Source organism: Ovis canadensis, chromosome 15 (assembly GCF_042477335.2).
Source record: "Ovis canadensis isolate MfBH-ARS-UI-01 breed Bighorn chromosome 15, ARS-UI_OviCan_v2, whole genome shotgun sequence".
NCBI classification, from domain to species: Eukaryota; Metazoa; Chordata; class Mammalia; order Artiodactyla; family Bovidae; genus Ovis; species Ovis canadensis.
The window spans coordinates 59284491-59302432 of NC_091259.1; the positions used below are offsets into that span (position 1 = coordinate 59284491).

The 17942-nt window shown below is 49.7% G+C and overlaps 1 protein-coding gene across 13 annotated transcripts in view; it reads right to left on the reverse strand.

Annotated features, from left to right (window-relative positions):
- Positions 1 to 17942, reverse strand: part of ARAP1 (ArfGAP with RhoGAP domain, ankyrin repeat and PH domain 1) — a 64355-nt gene that overhangs the window by 32467 nt on the left and 13946 nt on the right. For 8 of the 13 annotated variants that reach the window (XM_069552982.1, XM_069552979.1, XM_069552977.1 and 5 more), the window contains exons 2-3: positions 14483 to 14564; positions 9759 to 10310 (exon numbers count right to left, since the gene is read on the reverse strand). In XM_069552982.1, the coding sequence (XP_069409083.1) occupies positions 9759 to 10267 (509 nt within the window). In that variant the 5' untranslated portion in view covers positions 10268 to 10310; positions 14483 to 14564. Of the gene's footprint in view, positions 1 to 2542; positions 2895 to 9758; positions 10311 to 14482; positions 14565 to 17942 lie in introns of those variants that run through there. The other 5 variants (XM_069552987.1, XM_069552986.1, XM_069552988.1 and 2 more) reach the window with 4 other exon arrangements.

Consider the following 17942-nt stretch of genomic DNA (forward strand, 5'->3'; position numbering starts at 1 on the left):
ACTGGACCACCAGGAAGTCCCAAAAGAGGCACTATTAACAACTATGTCAGGGCACAGATCCTGGGCGAAATGAGACATGTCGTCACTGTAGGTAAGAGACACAGCTTGGCAGCCAGGCAGCCCTGGACCTCCAATCCAGCTGAACCACTGATCGGTCTGTGTCCTTCCAAAGCATATCACTTCACCTCTAAGCCTCAAGTTCCCCTCTGATCTGCTTCCTGGCTCACTGACAACCAGTAGAGAGCCACGGTCACAAGTCGTCAACACAATTTTCTCACCCTGGCTGTGGCTGGGTGAGGCCGCAGGGCCACTCTGCAGGAGGCCCAGGCTGCACAGGCTGAACCAGGAACCTGCTTCATGGCCCCTCCTCCAGGGTGGCCCCTGGATCTCAGTCACCCCACAGGCAGAGGGGCCGGGATGCAGGACGGGGCAGTCTGAATATCTCAAGCTGGCCTGGAACTCATCCCCCACTCACACTCCAGCCATCCTGAGCTGAGCTGCTTTCCATAAATGCGGACTTGCAGGCTTTTGTCCATACTGTTCCTTCCACCAGGAACATAGCTCCCTGCCCAGCCACCTCCTACTTTTCCTTCCAAAGGTGCAAGTCATACATCCTTCTTCTCCACTTTGTGCCTCCCTTCGTACCCCTGGCTGGGTTGTGGTCTCTTTGACACTTCTCTGGCCTTCAGGCTTCTGAGTACTCAGTATAGTTGTATCTTTCATTGTCTGCTTCACTGTACTGACCTCAGAGGACCAAGGACCCAGGTCTACACTCCATCCTGAGTCAGGATCTTCTCCCTAAAGGGTTACACAGGCCTTGGAGGGACCCAGCCCAAACCAGCCCCTGGACTTGCACCAGCAGGGCCAAGAGGTGGGGTCAGACCACGGTTTGGACACATCGGCCTCCTCTCCTGACCTCCTCTACCCACGAGGGCAGCCTTTCCCAACTCCCTACTTCCTTGTCCTCCTTGGGGCCCATGCCTCAGCCCTATGCTTCTTTCTTCCTCCATGGCTGCCCTTATCCTTCCTTCTCCATCATGAGGCCCAAAGCTCAGCTCCTCTAGCACTTTCCGGGTTCTGTTCTATTTACTTCTGCCCAAGCCACAGCAGAGAAAGCCCTTCCCAGCGTATCCCTCCTTAGACATGATGTCTGCTGGATGCCTCTCAGCTTTTGCATAAGCTGTGAATCCTCTCAGGCCAAGCCCTCTCCATGCCACAGCATCACCCAACACAGAGGGGGCTTTGGTGACTGCGTTTTGAGTGAATGAATGACCATCACCCCACTCACATACTGAATACTGGAGGTCAGCAGCTCTCCATCCCTCCGTAGAGCAGTGCCCAACTGACCTGGCACCCACCTTTAAAACCAATGTTTCACCCAGCTCTTTTCACATGCCCTTGGAACAATGTAACTACCACTGGCTTAAGTATCCCCTTTATGCCAGGCATTCTCATGGAAGTCTCTTTTTTTCATTTAATCCTCATGATGACCCAGATCATCAACTCTCCTGTGCTCAAGATACACCTCCTCCTTCAGGAAGTCCACCCAACTGCTCCCTCCTCTAAGCTCACAGTTGGGCGCCCTGCTGTCGTGGGCAGCAAAGGGCTGAGGCCTAGGTCTCCTGTGGCAGCTCTTCACGCCTCCTAGGCCTGACCCAGTGCTGGTCTGTGAAGGCAGTGGGGGGAGGAAGTTCACTCCTCAGGGAGCACATGACTGTACTAGCCCCTCTCCCCCATCCCTGGGCTGGGCTGGCCTGGCCAGAGGAGAAGGTGCAGGTATTTGCTGGGCCCTGTGGAAAGATAAGCCAAGGGTGCAGGGGTGGGCCAGCCACACAGACAGAATCTGCCTAGAGGAATCTCTTTGCCCCTAGTGGCCCAAGTACAGGGTTACTGAGTTCATTAGGGGTTACAGCAACTGGGGAGATCCCCCCAATAACAAAGGCACACCCACCACACCAGCAGGCCTGGAAGAAGGGGTAGGAAGACACCAGCTAAGGGTCAGCCCTTGGCAGGTCTCCCTGTTGCCTGGAAGAGGGGAGGGCAAGAGGGCTTGGATAGGTGAGCTTCCAGAGCTATAGCACCCTTGAACTTGACCCTGAGGTAAGTCACCTAAGCCTCTGAAGGGAATCCTCAGGAGGGGTGCAGGGAGCCAGAAGTGAGATCAGCACCAGATCGCTTTAGAGCACCACAGAGGAGCAGTCCAGGCAGCCCAGAACACAGGCCCCAGAGGCTCCCAGTGAACCCAAGAGAGACACTTACGGGGAGATGCAGCTGCGGAAAGCCCAGGGCAGAAGTGGGGAAGAGAGAGGGGAGAAAAGGAAAGGGCAGGAGAAAAACAGAAAATGTAGAGAAAGTGAAAGAAGAGAGGGAAGTCTGAGAGTGAAAAAGGGAGGGGGAGGAGAGCAGCACAGAAAACCTAACCTGGGGAGAGGTGACAGACAGACAGACAGACAGTCTGGGATTCCTGCCCTCCCAGGCCCGTAGGAAGAGACTGCCCCCTCCCCTCAGCCGACAGCCCAGCCCACGGTGGCCCCTTGCTCACCCTCAGACGCCCTCTGGATCCAGGGCCCAAGAGCTCCCGTGGTTCTGGCCAGCTGGGCCCAGTGTGCGCTGGGTACCTGACTGTCCAGCCTGTGTCCGACCCAGGCTGGTCTCGCAGACAGCCTGGCCCCACTCCCTGGGTGTGCCTAAGGCCACGTCTGGTTCCAGGTATGGCTCTGCACTCCCGTGATTTGTGTCGGAGTGTTTGTGATCACTTGTTGGAATGTGTGTTTCTGTGTGTGACTGTGAGTCTGTCTGGGAGAGTGAGTGTGTGTATGTGTACGTGTACGTGTACGTGCGTGTCTGTGTCTGAATCCAGCTTTGGTCTCCTCTAGCTTCCTGCTCTCCGCCTCCGCCCGCCCCCTGCAGCCCTGGCCAACACACACACTTCCTGAAAACTCGACTGAGACAGAGAAAAGTCACCCAGAATCCCCTGGGGCAGACACTTCCTTCCCGCCCCCAGGCTGGCTCCCCCTCTAAGCTGAAGTGGGTGGACAAACTACTCCAGTGACATCAAGCAGGGCCTTCCAGAGTGGATACTCTGGCTGGCCCCTCCCCACTCACACAAGGCCCAGAGAAGCTAGGAAAGAGGCTCTCTGAAGAGAGCAAGTTCTGCCCTAGCAACAAGTGATCAGTCTCCAGGAAGCCCAGGGATTGGCTGGGCTGCACAGGGTCGAGGGCACAGGTGGGAGGCCTTGCGATGTGACTCCAGCTGGCTGCTGCCCACTATGGGCAAATTTTCCCTCTTCTCCAGGTTTCTCCAGACACCCAAGTATCGGAGTAGGACACGGAGGCCCAGAGCAGGCTAGGGGAGGCTCTGCAGAGTGACCCTGGGTCAGAAATGACCTCGCTGCCACGGTCAGGGAAGCGGGCTCAGAGGGTTCACATCTATGACACCTGAAGCTGAGTAGACAGTCCCAGGCCAACAGGTAGGGTTTGAACACTGCCTTCTCCTATACTGGGTTGTGTGACTTTGAACAAGTTTCTCAGTGTCTCTGGACTTGTCAGTTAGTTACCTATTACAGGCTTAGGTGATGGTGGGGGTGCAGACCCTTTGGGGGCGAAACAGGGGCCTCCTAGGCCAGGCAAACAGTGAGCCTGCTTCTGAGAGTTCTGATCCAGCTGGGGCAGAGGGGAAAAGATGCCATCCTTGCTCATTTTCTGCCTGCCTCCCCTAAAGGTCTCTCCCCTTCCAAGATGCCTGGGGTGACAGAGGTCGGGGAGTGGGAAGGGATTTGGGGTATCCTGTAACCCTACTGTCCAGGGTCCAGTGTGTGCGGAGGGCACTCACAGGGTGCTGAGTCAGCGTGGGCAGCACACAAGCTCAGTGCCTGGTGGTACAGAAGCTCATGCAGGTCTCATCTATTTACTCACACAACAAACATTTTCTGAGTACCTGTCAGGCACCTGGCATTGTTTCAAATGTTGGGTACGCCTTTGACAAAATTCAACATCCATTTATGATAAAAACTCTCCAGAAAGCAGGAATAGAAGGAACATACCTCAACATAATAAAAGCTATCTATGACAAACCCACAGCAAACATTATCCTCAATGGTGAAAAATTGAAAGCATTTCCCCTAAAGTCAGGAACAAGACAAGGGTGTCCACTTTCACCGCTACTATTCAACATAGTTCTGGAAGTTTTGGCCACAGCAATCAGAGCAGAAAAAGAAATAAAAGGAATCCAAATTGGAAAAGAAGAAGTAAAACTCTCACTGTTTGCAGATGACATGATCCTCTACATGGAAAACCCTAAAGACTCCACCAGAAAATTACTAGAGCTAATCAATGAATATAGTAAAGTTGCAGGATATAAAATCAACACACAGAAATCCCTTGCATTCCTATACACGAATAATGAGAAAGTAGAAAAAGAAATTAAGGAAACAATTCCATTCACCATTGCAACGAAAAGAATAAAATACTTAGGAATATATCTACCTAAAGAAACTAAAGACCTATATATAGAAAACTATAAAACACTGATGAAAGAAATCAAAGAGGACACTAATAGATGGAGAAATATACCATGTTCACGGATTGGAAGAATCAATATAGTGAAAATGAGTATACTACCCAAAGCAATTTACAAATTCAATGCAATCCCTATCAAGCCTACCAGCCACATTTTTCACAGAACTAGAACAAATAATTTCAAGATTTGTATGGAAATACAAAAAACCTCGAATAGCCAAAGCAATCTTGAGAAAGAAGGATGGAACTGGAGGAATCAACTTGCCTGACTTCAGGCTCTATTACAAAGCCACAGTCATCAAGACAGTATGGTACTAGCACAAAGACAGACATATAGATCAATGGAACAAAATAGAAAGCCCAGAGATAAATCCACACACATATGGACACCTTATCTTTGACAAAGGAGGCAAGAATATACAATGGAGTAAAGACAATCTCTTTAACAAGTGGTGCTGGGAAAACTGGTCAACCACTTGTAAAAGAATGAAACTAGATCACTTTCTAACACCGCACACAAAAATAAACTCAAAATGGATTAAAGATCTAAATGTAAGACCAGAAACTATAAAACTCCTAGAGGAGAACATAGGCAAAACACTCTCAGACATAAATCACAGCAGGATCCTCTATGATCCACCTCCCAGAATTCTGGAAATAAAAGCAAAAATAAACAAATGGGATCTAATTAAAATTAAAAGCTTCTGCACAACAAAGGAAAATATAAGCAAGGTGAAAAGACAGCCTTCTGAATGGGAGAAAATAATAGCAAATGAAGCAACTGACAAACAACTAATCTCAAAAATATACAAGCAACTTATGCAGCTCAACTCCAGAAAAATAAACGACCCAATCAAAAAATGGGCCAAAGAACTAAATAGACATTTCTCCAAAGAAGACATACGGATGGCTAACAAACACATGAAAAGATGCTCAACATCACTCATTATTAGAGAAATGCAAATCAAAACCACAATGAGGTACCACTTCACACCAGTCAGAATGGCTGCGATCCAAAAATCTGCAAGCAATAAATGCTGGAGAGGGTGTGGAGAAAAGGAACCCTCCTACACTGTTGGTGGGAATGCAAACTAGTACAGCCACTATGGAGAACAGTGTGGAGATTCCTTAAAAAATTGCAAATAGAACTACCTTATGACCCAGCAATCCCACTGCTGGGCATACACACCGCGGAAACCAGAATTGAAAGAGACACATGTACCCCAATGTTCATCGCAGCACTGTTTATAATAGCCAGGACATGGAAACAACCTAGATGTCCATCAGCAGATGAATGGATAAGAAAGCTGTGGTACATATACACAATGGAGTATTACTCAGCTGTTAAAAAGAATTCATTTGAATCAGTTCTGATGAGATGGATGAAACTGGAGCCGATTATACAGAGTGAAGTAAGCCAGAAAGAAAAACACCAATACAGTATACTAACACATATATATGGAATTTAGGAAGATGGCAATGACGACCCTGTATGCAAGACAGGGAAAGAGACACAGATGTGTATAACGGACTTTTGGACTCAGAGGGAGAGGGAGAGGGTAGGATGATTTGGGAGAATGACATTCTAACATGTATACTATCATGTGAATTGAATCCCCAGTCTATGTCTGACGCAGGATGCAGCATGCTTGGGGCTGGTGCATGGGGATGACCCAGAAAGATGTTATGGGGAGGGAGGTGGGAGGGGGGTTCATGTTTGGGAATGCATGTAAGAATTAAAGATTTTAAAATTTAAAAAATAAAAAACTAAAAAAAAAAAAAAAGATACAATGGCAAAAAAAAAAAAAAAAAACAAATGTTGGGTACGTGGCAGTAAATGAAACTGAAAAGGATCTGAGCCCCTAATGGAGCTGACATTGTAGGGGGCTCGGCCTCTTGGCAGCACTTGCAAACACAGCACAAGTACACACTGGCTCACACCTGACCGTACACAAAAAACAACTCACCACCCACAACACACGCACTCACAAATACACTCATGTTCTTGGAGCCCCCACAGTACAGAACACTTGGGCCCATGTATGTGTGCATACAGGCCGTGATAAATTTGTATACACACTATAGCACGTAACCACTGAAATCGTATAAATCCCCACCTGTGTATACACATAATTATTACACGTTGCCTCCCTTAGAACATGTGCGGTTGCAGAAATACACAGACATGCTACCACCTGGCTAGATGCACACCTATAGGCGCACACAGACAAACTGGCCAGCCATGCCCTCACGTGGAGTTACTCCCTCCTAAGTACACACATGCACACACAGTAATCAATCACAAATTCCACTGGGAAGCCCAGTGATGGACTGGAGCCAGGGAAAAACACTCCCTCAGTCACCTCATGATCTGGTGTAAGAGGCCCTAAGATTGAGAGAGTAAGACCTACGTCACTAGAGGGTACAAGCAAGGACAGGAAGGCCAGATCAGGAAGTGGGGACTCCTGCAAGGGAGGCAGGGGCCAGCCAGGCTGGGCCGTCTTCCACTGTGTACCACAGAGCCTGGGGTCACAGAAAGGGGTTGTGAGAGGAAGCCAGTCAGGGTCCAAAACCTGCCCAGCCTTTATCTGTTATCCACACGTGGCCCAGCCCTTGTCTGTTAACCACATATGAGGCTCTCTCTGCCCTTAGAGTTTTTCTATCTCTGGACTGTAATAACTTTGCACACCCTGGAAGCCCAGGAGGCTAGGACCGCAGATGCCCACAATTCCAAGTGTCAAAGACCCCAGGATACAGAAGCCAGGCTTGGCAGCTCACCTGCCATTCTACCGCAAGGAATAGCCCCACATTGCAAGGAATAATTGCCTACGAAGTCTCTCAGCCTGGAATGAATTTTAGGTTCTCTAGCTACAAGGGGCCAGATTCCTGACCATGGGAATCTGGCTTCCCACAGAGGTTGGCTAAGTTCAGAATGAGGATCTGAGAGTGGGGCCTCGCATCCTAGGGCAAAGACAGGACCCTTGCTCTACCCAGAAAGTCTCCTGAATTCAGGAGGGCCATGGAGAGCCAAGGAGGATACCTGCTGGGGAGACAGGCCCAAAGGAGCAGCTTTTCCTAGTCAGAATCATGCATCCAGCTGGACCTGCTCAGGTAGCTCGCCTTCTAAGCAGGAACCCAGGCATACACTTCTTGGCTAGGGTTTTTGCCTCCTCAGCCTTCGTGAACGTTCTATGGACAGGGCCCTGCCTCCTGCCCTTGTTCACCTATTCCCAGCCCTCACAGACAGGTGTGCATGAACACACATACACACACATCCCATTCTAAAGATGTAGTTAAAGGAAATAAAAATTACTTCTGCATGCAGAAGGGTGGCCACTAGAGGGTGCAGTGGCACCAGGAAACTTCAATCTGGCCTCTAAGCCAAGCTCCTGCGACTGCTACTGCTGCTAAGTCGCTTCAGTGTCCGACTCTGTGCAACCCCACAGACTGAGCCGTCCCTGGGATTCTCCAGGCAAGAACACTGGAGTGGGTTGCCATTTCCTTCTCCAATGCATGAAAGTGAAATGTGAAAGTGAAGTCGCTCAGTCGTGTCCGACTGTTTGCGACCCCATGGACTGCAGCCCACCAGGGTCCTCCGTCCATGGGATTTTCCAGGCAAGAGTACTGGAGTGGGGTGCCACTGCCTTCTCCGAGCCAAGCTCCCAGGGGATCCCATTACCTCTCCCAGCATGTGAGCCTATGAAAGGCACAATGAACTCTTTTTGTGCTCTTACCAATCAAACCTCAAAACACCACAGCCCTGGCTTGGCCTCAGAAGGCCCTTTAATGCCCCTCTCGAAGGGGGAAAACCTCCCAGGTCCTCCCCAGAGGGGCTCCCTCAGCATGTACTTGGCATGGATCTAGCCAGTGTTCCCCTCTCTTCTCTGAGCCTTAGTTTCTCTGCTTGAAATAGGACACAAATGCCCCAGAGGAACTGCGCAGGGATCGAACGAGGTTATGTAAGTAAAGCACCCAGCACAGTGCCCAACAATAACAGAGACCAGGGGATCTTTCTCTACACATCCCTTCCTCCTCTAAGAAGCCTTCCCAGATTAGGCTGACTTGGCCCAAGTGCTACAATAAAGCCCCATTATACCCTTCATTACATACACAGCCACACCTGAGGATCTCCCCTAAACTGGGCACCCCAGCAAGTCGCAGGAAGGGAGGAGGATACTTGTAAAGGAGATTAAATGCAATGTCCACAGAAGTAGGTGGAAACTCAGGAAAACAAGAAGGGGACTTCCCTGGTGGCCCAGTGATTTAGACTCCATGCTCCCAATGCAGAAAGCGTGGGTTCAATCCCTGGTCAGGGAACTAAGATCTCACATGCCATATGGAGCAGTGCCCCCGCACCAAAATAAAAACATACTGAAAAAGAAAGAAAGGAAACAGGAGTACCAGGACCTAAGAGCGGGGAAAATGGTTCTGGGGAGGAGGGAGGGTGAGCAGGATGTGGCCTGAGAACTGACCTTTGGCAGGAGCCATGTGAAAGGGGAAGACAAGAGCCCCAGCACCAAGCCCGGGGCAGTTGCTGCAACCTCCAGGACAATTTCTTCATTCCAGACTCCCCATTTCCTCCAAATGTTACCTCCCGACTGCAGACACAGGTGCTGGTTTCCCAATAACTCATATTCACCAGGCCCCAAAATGAACCCAACCTCCTCCCAAACTCCCCTCTGTGCTCAGATCACAGATCAAGGACGGCACCATCAAGATGGAAAGCTGGATGCCATGTACTTCCTCGTGCCCTCTCTGCTCATGCCCGGCCCAGCCCCAAGTCCTGTCCACTCTGGGGTCAAGCTCTCACTCCAGTCTGCCCATTCCTCTCCAGTCTCATGCACACAGCCTTAGTGGGGGCCTCACAGGTGGCCCTGTGCCCTCTCACTGGTCTCCCAGCCTCCTCCTCCATCAACGTTACCAGCAGCCAGGGTCATTCTTTCGTACTCAGTTTTCAACTGACTGCTCCGCTGAAAACTCTCCCGGCTCCCCACCTGGCCTTCACGGCATGTCCCACCAGTGCCATCCACAAGCCTCACCGTCACTCATACTGCACTGTCTGCTCAGAGCACCTGAAGACTGCACTTTCCACCTCTGAGCTTTGCACATGTTGTTCCCGCCACCAAGGTGCCTTTCTTACCCCAGTGTCAAAAGCCGCAACCCTCCCTCCTGCCCTCTCCCCATGCTGACCCTCTAGATTCTCTGCCCATGTCCCTCCCACCCTGCACGCATCCACTCACCTCACCAGTGGGCGGGGGGGCCCGGTGCGGGGGGGCACGGGCGGAAGGCTGAGCTCTGTCAAATGCCGCTTGGCGGGCAGCGGGGGCACCACAGGGTCCGGGGCCGCTGTGGATGGGGCGGAGAAGCAGGTGGGCGGAAGGCAGCTCTTCCGGGGCGGGATGGGTGGGGCGGTGGGCAGCCCCTCGTCCTCTCCAGCCGCAGGCAGTGGCTCCGGGGGAGTGGTGGGCGTGGGTGGTGAGCGGAAGACATGACGCTTCATGGGCACGGGCCGTGGGGCTAGGCGGGGTGCAGGGGCTGGGGGTGTGTGGGCACGGAGCAGGCCAGCCAGGATGCGGCGGCGGTGGCCAGGGAGCACCATGCCCATGTCCACCAGGCGGGTGTCACTGAGGCCTTGGCAGTCTGTGGCCCACACCAGGCCGTGCTGCTCGAAGAGCCTCGTGTACTGCTCCAGGTGTAGCGCTCGCAGCCACTCGGCCACCGAGAGCGCCCCGTCCCCGGCCTCCGCCATGGTTCCTGCCAGCAGAGGCCAGCCAGCAGGGCTCTGTCCAGACCTGGAATAGACACACGGGCACAGGTCAGAGGCAAGGTGTCCAGGTACAGGTCTCCAATCAACAATTCTCTGTGGCTTTTCCATGCCATGGGGTAAGCTCTGTGTTTGAGCTTTCTCCCCTGCATCCCATGTGCCAGGCAAGGCGAGGTACTGCCTGGGCTCTGAACACAGAGGCTTCTACTGCCTGAAACCTGCCACCTCCTCCCCCACCCCACCTCTGTGGCCTCCTAGCATCCAGCTCCTCCAGGAAGTCCTCCAGGACCTTCAGAGTTGGTGCTGTCTTAATCCCCATCCACGGCCTTGGCCACTGCTATGGCTGTGTCTGCATCCCTGCCCCTCCCACGTTCTGCAAGACCCAGGCAAGGACACAGTTCCTTCTCAAGCACCAGTTTTCAGCAGAGGCCCAGGCCCGAGGGATATTAGCAAGTATAGGTGGGATTGAGGGATACCACTGCTGGTCCCTTTATAGGCCCAGTCTGTGGGGTGAGCCTTACCCCCACCTCCATGCTCCTGAAGGAAGCAGATTACTCCAGGAGGTGCGTCAACACAGCACCACACAGTCTGATGTCCTGGGCCTGTGGGTGAATAAGCCCTTCCCACCACTGAGGAGGGAAAGATGGGAATGGATAGGATAAGCCATTCTTTCATTTGTTCTTTCAAAACAGCCTTGTACTGGGCAATGGGGACTGAGGTCCCCTAACGATACTCAAGAACTCCTGACCTGGCAAGAGTCAAGGAACAGATGATGCCAAGCAGTGATTAACAGATCAAAAGAAAATGCTTACTGCTCATCTCCATAGATACTAAAGAGGCATATGATAAAACTCAATATCCAGTACACTTAAACAAAAATTTTAGTAAAACAGAAACAGATCGATACTTTCTTAAAATAAAACCAGCACTTTGCTTAACAGAAAAACAAGAGAAAAACTTCCATCATTATTCTTATTCATACTACTCTAAAAGTTCAACAAAAATACACCATTGGTATAAAAAACTGGGAAGGAAGAGTTAATCCATTACTTAAATATGAGTTCTGAATTGGAAAACCCGAAAAGTTCAGCTGAGAAAGTATTACAAACAGTAAAAGAATTTAGTAAGATAGCTAGGTTCAAAATTAATAGAATCAATATTTATAAGCAATAACGAAGTAGAAACCAGGATGAAAGACCTCATTTACAACAGCATCACAAAATAAAAACCACCAAGAATAAACTTAATAAGAAATGCATAGAATCTATAGGGAGAAAAATGTGGTATTAAGGGGCAAAAAGAAGTTCTGGATAGACAGACATGTTCCTGGATAGAGAGCATCATACAGATATTAACCCTAAGTTAATTTATAAATATGTGCTATCCTACTAAACATACACATAGAACTTCTTGGAGGGATGGGTGGTGGTGGCTAGACAAGCTGATTAAAAATTCATGTGGAAAAACAAACAAGCAGGAAAAGCAGGAAAATTCTGGAAGTGAAGGAGTGGGCAAAGGAAGGGTAGAGTGAGAATCAGCCTCACCACATATTAAAACATATAAATTAATCAATAAAACAGCACAGGTTAGGGACTTCCCTGTTGGTCCAGGGGTTAAGATTTCACCTTCCAAAGCAGGGGGTGCGGTTCAATGCCTGGTCAGGGAACTAGATCCTAAATACCACAACTAAAGATCCCTTAGGCAGTCAAATAAATAACTAATAAAAATTTTAAAAGAAAGACCCAAATACATTTAAGAATTTAGTAATACAACAAAAGTAACATCTCAAACTAGGAGGGAAAAGATGCATTATTAAATTGTTAGCAAAACTGTGTAGTGAGCTACAAAGCTGGACCCCTACACCTTACGACAGGATAAGTTACAGTAAATCATGAAAGGATATGAAAAATCTTTGTCTCAGAGAGGCAAAGGCCTTTTGGAAATGATACAAATCCAGAAGGATAAAGAAAAGACTAAAATATTCAACTGCAGACAAAACATTCCTGCACAATTTAAAAAAAGAAAAAGACATCATAAGCAAGGCCAAGGGATAAATGACAAACTAGGGGGTATCACTCCTACCCCAAGCACAGGCTAATTTTCCTAGGCAGTTAAAAACACCTAGAAATAAGAAACAGACCAATAATCTGATAGATAAATGGGCAAAGATGAACTGACAGAAAGAAAAGTATACATGATTCTAAACACGAGAAATGGAATATGGAACTTCCCCTCCTTACAGCGAGTGGTGACAAGGTGAGGCACTCCCCTCCCAGGATGGGGCAGTGCCTCTGGGAAGGGCAACGCCACCAGGCTGTGAAAACCTCAATGCTCTGGGCCTTCTGACCCAGCCACCCGTGGCTAGTTCCCTTGCAGTCTTCCTGGTGCATGTCCAAAAGGACGTACGTAGGGTACTGGCTACCGCACTGTGTACAACGACAAAAGGTATGAAGTAATCAAAACACGTATAGACTGGAGAATGGTTAACTAAATTACCATGTAATCACACAGGAGAATGCTGAGCCATAGGAAATGAGGAGACTCCTTACATATCAGTGTGGGGTGACCTCCTAAGGAGCTGCTAAATGACTAAAGAAAAATGAAGAAACTCCATAAAGAAGGAGGGAACGCTACATGCTGCTAAGGATGACCTCCGATATGTATCAACCGACTAAAGAAAGGTTCAAAACACCATACCGAACATGCTGCCTTTCACATGAAAAAAACACAATAATAAAAACAAAAGGAGAGGATAGATCAGTGTGTGATGATCTAAATGCAGATGTCTAAAATGATACAGAGGATACAGGCAAAGCTGGTTGCCTCTAGGGAGGAATGCTGAGGGCTAAGGGGGATTGGGAGGGTTTGTTAAAAATTTACCAAAAAACATCACCACATGCACACACTGCCTGGGCCCTCCCTGGGCCCCATCAGCTTCCCTGGAAACCCGGCTCCAAGTGGCGGTAAACTTTTCACTTTACATGTTTTTCTATTACTCAAATTTTGAACTATGTGAATTTTTCTAAAAGGCTCCTGAGGGTCCCAAAGGAAGACACAAACAAACAGAAATACATTTGATGTTCTTTGATAAGGGGCTCTCAACATTATAAAGACAGCAGTTCTTCCCAGGTTAAGCTAATGCTAACACAATCCCAGTTAAAATAACCCACAGGCAGATTCTGAAGTTCATATTCAGGGAATTCCCTGGCAGTCCAGTGGTTAAGACTCTGTGCTTTCCATGCAAGGGATGCAGGTTCAATCCCCGGTCAGGGAACTAAGGTTTCCCTACGCCTCGAGGCACAGCCAAAAAGTAAGATACGGCCAAAAAAATAAAGCTCATATTCATGGATATTAAAGATCGATCGTTGGATGGAAAAGCAAGGTGCAGAACAATGTTTTATTATGCAAAAATCTAGGGTAAAGAAAAAGAAAATATATATGCATACATACACGCATGCATAGACACAAAACACTCGGATAGTATACAAGACACTGCTGTTGAGGAGGAGACTCCCCGCCGGGAGGACAAGAAAGGGAGGGCTACCTTTCACTGTATCCTCTTTATCTTTTTAATTTCATACCATTTTCCAACAAATTACAACTTGGATGATAACAGGATCATCTGGAAGTAAGAATAAGACCATAATGCACCAGGCACGGAAGGAAATCAAGTAATCAGGTACACACCCCACCTGCCTCACTGATCCCTGCTTGACTCCATCCTTCAAAGCTCTCCTGGGAAGTTCTTCGCAAGATCTCTGGCTTCACCCTCTCTCTCTGCCTCTTAACCTCAGTTTTTCAAAACGGAAAACAGGGGCTTCCCCAGTGGTCCAATGGTCCAATGCCTCGCCAAGCAGGGGACACCAGTTCGATCCCTGGTCCAGGAAGATCCTCCGTGCCATGGGGCAACTAAGGCCATGCAGCACAACTACTGAGCCTGTGCTCGAGAGCCCACAGCCCGCAGCTACCGAAGCCCACACACCAGAGCCCGTCCTCTGCAACAAGAAGCCCACACAAGCCAACTGGAGAAAGTACCCACTCTCCACAAGGAGCGAAGGCCCATGTGTAGCAACGAAGACCCAATGCAGCCAAAAATACATAAATAAATGAAAAAAGGACGCTGGGTCTCACCTTCATGAGGCCTTGGTGGAGGCTTAGCCTACAACACCCAGCCCAGCTCCCCACTTCCCCCTGACTCACCGGTGGGGCTGCCCAGGATGCCGGGGTCCCCCAGAGGCGGCAGCTACTCTGAATGGCTCCTCATCTTGGCCTGAGGTGGAAGCTGCAAGGACAAGGGTAAACGAGAAAGTCTAAGAGGCTAGGTCACTGTGAATGGCTGGATGCCAGGAAGAAGAAAAGGAAAGGGGAAGGGGTCGGGGGAAAGATGGGGAAAAGAAAAGAGAAGCAAGAAAGTGAGAAGGGGAAGAGGACCGAGGAAGAGAGGGGAGGGCCCAGGGAGCAGCAGGAGATGGTTAAAGGGAGGAGGGCCTTCCCACGGGGCTGACTGACAAAGGGGTGAGAGGCAGACCCAACAGGCTGCCTGGAGGTGGAGACCACACCATGGAAGAGGGGAGCCGGGACCCCTGTTCTCCGGCCCTCCCCCAGGACCAGCGGCCTGGCCAGGAAGCTGGACTGCCCCCAGGAAGACATGGGAGTGGCAGATGTAGCTCCACGACTGAGGCAGGGTCCCCACAATGCAGAGTCTGCCAGAAAGAGAAGAGGACCCTGGGGAGATCCAAGGAGACAAGGCTCGAAGCCTGGGAGCCGGGGCGGCGGTGGGCAGGCTGGTGGAGGGGTGAGGCAGGGCCACGAGACCCAGGGGCCCTGCTCCTAAATGTGCATGGGGACCAAAAGAAGGTGTTTCCAGGCAGGAGAAAGGAGTGGCCATCCCAAAGCACAGGCCACCAGCAAGGCCAGGAAGCCGGGGCTCTGCTCAGGTGGGTGGGTGGAAGGGGCAGGTCTTGGGCCGAGCCACGCTTCCTGCCACTCGCGCAGGGTCAACCGCAAACTGCTGGTCTCTGCAGGGTGACTTTAGGGGGTACAGGTTTCAAAAGTGAGTATTTTAAAATAAATCTTAAGTAATTGGTACTTCATAAAGGGTTGGGGAAAAAAAACCCAAAAAACGGCAGTACTACTCAAATGATGTTTTTTTAAAAAAAGAATTTAATAAGACAATGTAGTCTTTGGGTTTCCTAGGTGGCTCGGTGGTAAAGAATCCACCTGCCAAGCAGGAAATGCAGGTTTGATCCCTGGGTCAGAAAGATTCTCTGGAGAAGCAAACAGCAACTTGCTCCAGCACTCTTGCCTGGTTAATCTCATGGAAGAGGAGCCTGGCAGGCTGCAGCCCATGGGGTCGCTGAGGGTTGGACACGACTGAGCGACTTCACTTTCACTTTTCACTTTCATGCACTGGAGAAGGAAATGGCAACTCACTCCAGTGTTCTTGCCTGGAGAATCCCAGGGATGGCGGAGCCTGGTGGGCTGCTGTCTATGGGGTTGCACAGAGTCGGACACGACTGAAGCGACTTAGCAGCAGAGGAGCCTGGCAGGCTACAGTCCATGGAGTTGCAAACAGTTGAACACGACTGAGCAACTAAATAGCAGCGGCAAATAGTCTTTACTATCAATATACACCAGACACCTAAAGCACTTTTTATTAACTTAATTCTCATAGCAACCCTATGAGGTACATACCTCACAATTTAAGATGAAGCAACTGAGGCACAGAGAGGTTAAGTAACTTGCCCAAAGTCACACAGCTGGGAAGGGGTAATTTAAATATAGTCTAGACCTGTAATACAATAACTTCTAGAAGCAACATACAGGTACTGAAACTCCAGATGCAACCATATAATGAAGTGTGCTCTATACAACACACACTGGATTCTAAAGACTTAGTAAAAAAAAATAAGAACATGAAATATCTCAGTAACTTTTTATTACATAATGAAATTATAGCATTTTGGATATTTGGATTAACTATGGTATTAAAATTAATTTCACCTGTTTATTTTTAATGTGGCTACTAGAAAATTTTAAATTGCATTTGTGGCTTGCATCACATTGCTACCAGACGGTGCAGCTCCAGACTCTTAACCACTCTACATACTGCCTTTACGACAAAGCTCTAACTGAGCAGCTGCTGCAGGTCAGGCACTGTTCTCAGGATTCAACATGGATTGATGCATGACAGCCCAACCAGGCTACTGGAATGACCAGGGCTGGGAAACAGGAAACTACCTCTCTGTCCCTGGGAAGGGCCCAGCCCCCTCCAGGGCCTCTCTCAAGTTCCTACTCCTGCACTAAGGGCTTCAGGCCAAGGTCAGACTCAGGGACTCCACACTGACACTCCTCTAGGACAGCCTCATTTCAAGGCATTGAAAGCATGAGCCAGACCAACCTCAACCCACCCTTCAGAAATCTCAGGCTTGATGGCATCAGATACCACCCAGCCAGCAAAAAACAGCCCACAGGGCCCTCACCAGGCTGGGGGTCAGGGAAGGCTTCCTGAAGGAAGCAGCCCTTTGAAAAAAGAAGTTTGGAGCAGTGCGCTGCTGAACCATGCTAGGGCCTAAAAAGACAAAGAAAAAAATCTTTGCTTTTTTGGATTTTGCTTACCTTGGATTTTTTTCATTAATTTTTATCTTTAAAAAAATACTGCTGAAAAATATTTACCTGGATTACCTGAAGTTTTTTTGGTCCCCCGCTCCCCCTTATATTTCTCACTCACTTATTCTGCCTTACTTGCTCCATGATAATTCTGGTCTGGAGTCTGGAGGTTTAAGCCCTTCCCCTGCTATGACACATCACTGAATCTCCACTGCAGGGAAGCAGGGACCAGCAGAGGATAGTGTCATCCTGTTGCGACAGCCTGGCCACAAGTTTGGGGGTTCCCCTCCCCAACACCCCAAGGGCCCAGCTCAGGCTTCAACATCTCACCAGCCCACCCTGCTCCTGCTGTTACCCTGGCTCCCTCCAGCAGCGCTGCTGGGCCAACCTGGGTCCCACTCTTGCTCAAAACCCGTCCCACGGTTCCCAGTGTCCTCAAGTACACCTCCTCGGATCATCCTTCGACCAGCTCCAGCCCTGCTGTTTACAGATGAAGAAACAAACACCCACAGGGAGGAAGTGACTTGCTCAAGTTGTCAAGACGTGCCTCAAGCCCCAACCAGACTCAGCTGGCCCACCACTCCCTCCATTTCATTTTTGGCACCAGCTTAACACATGGAAGCCCCCCAGATGGTCTGCTGACAATGAGCAAATGAACCACATCCTCCCACCTTCGGGTGCTGACTCGGCTGCCTCCTTCAGAAAGTCCTCCCTGACCGCCCCCTGGGCTCCTAAGCCTCAGATGCTGAGTCACGCAGCTCAGTGCTGCTCCTGCTCGGTTCCTGGCTGTCCACTTGTGAGGGGGGTCTACCCAACCTCCAACCCGGCCTGAGAGCCTGCACCTTTTTGTTCCCCCTGCCCTCCACAGTTGAGCCCAGGACCTGACTGGGCTCACAAGGACACTTACTTAGTCCAAGAGTAAGTATTGGGTGGTTTGGAGTCTCTAACCCATGCCAACTAGTCCTTCTTCAGGTTTAGCCTGAGTCCCTCTTGCTGGAGCCAAAGCTTTTACACTTCTGTCCTTTAACTACCATTCCAACCCCAAGGGCAG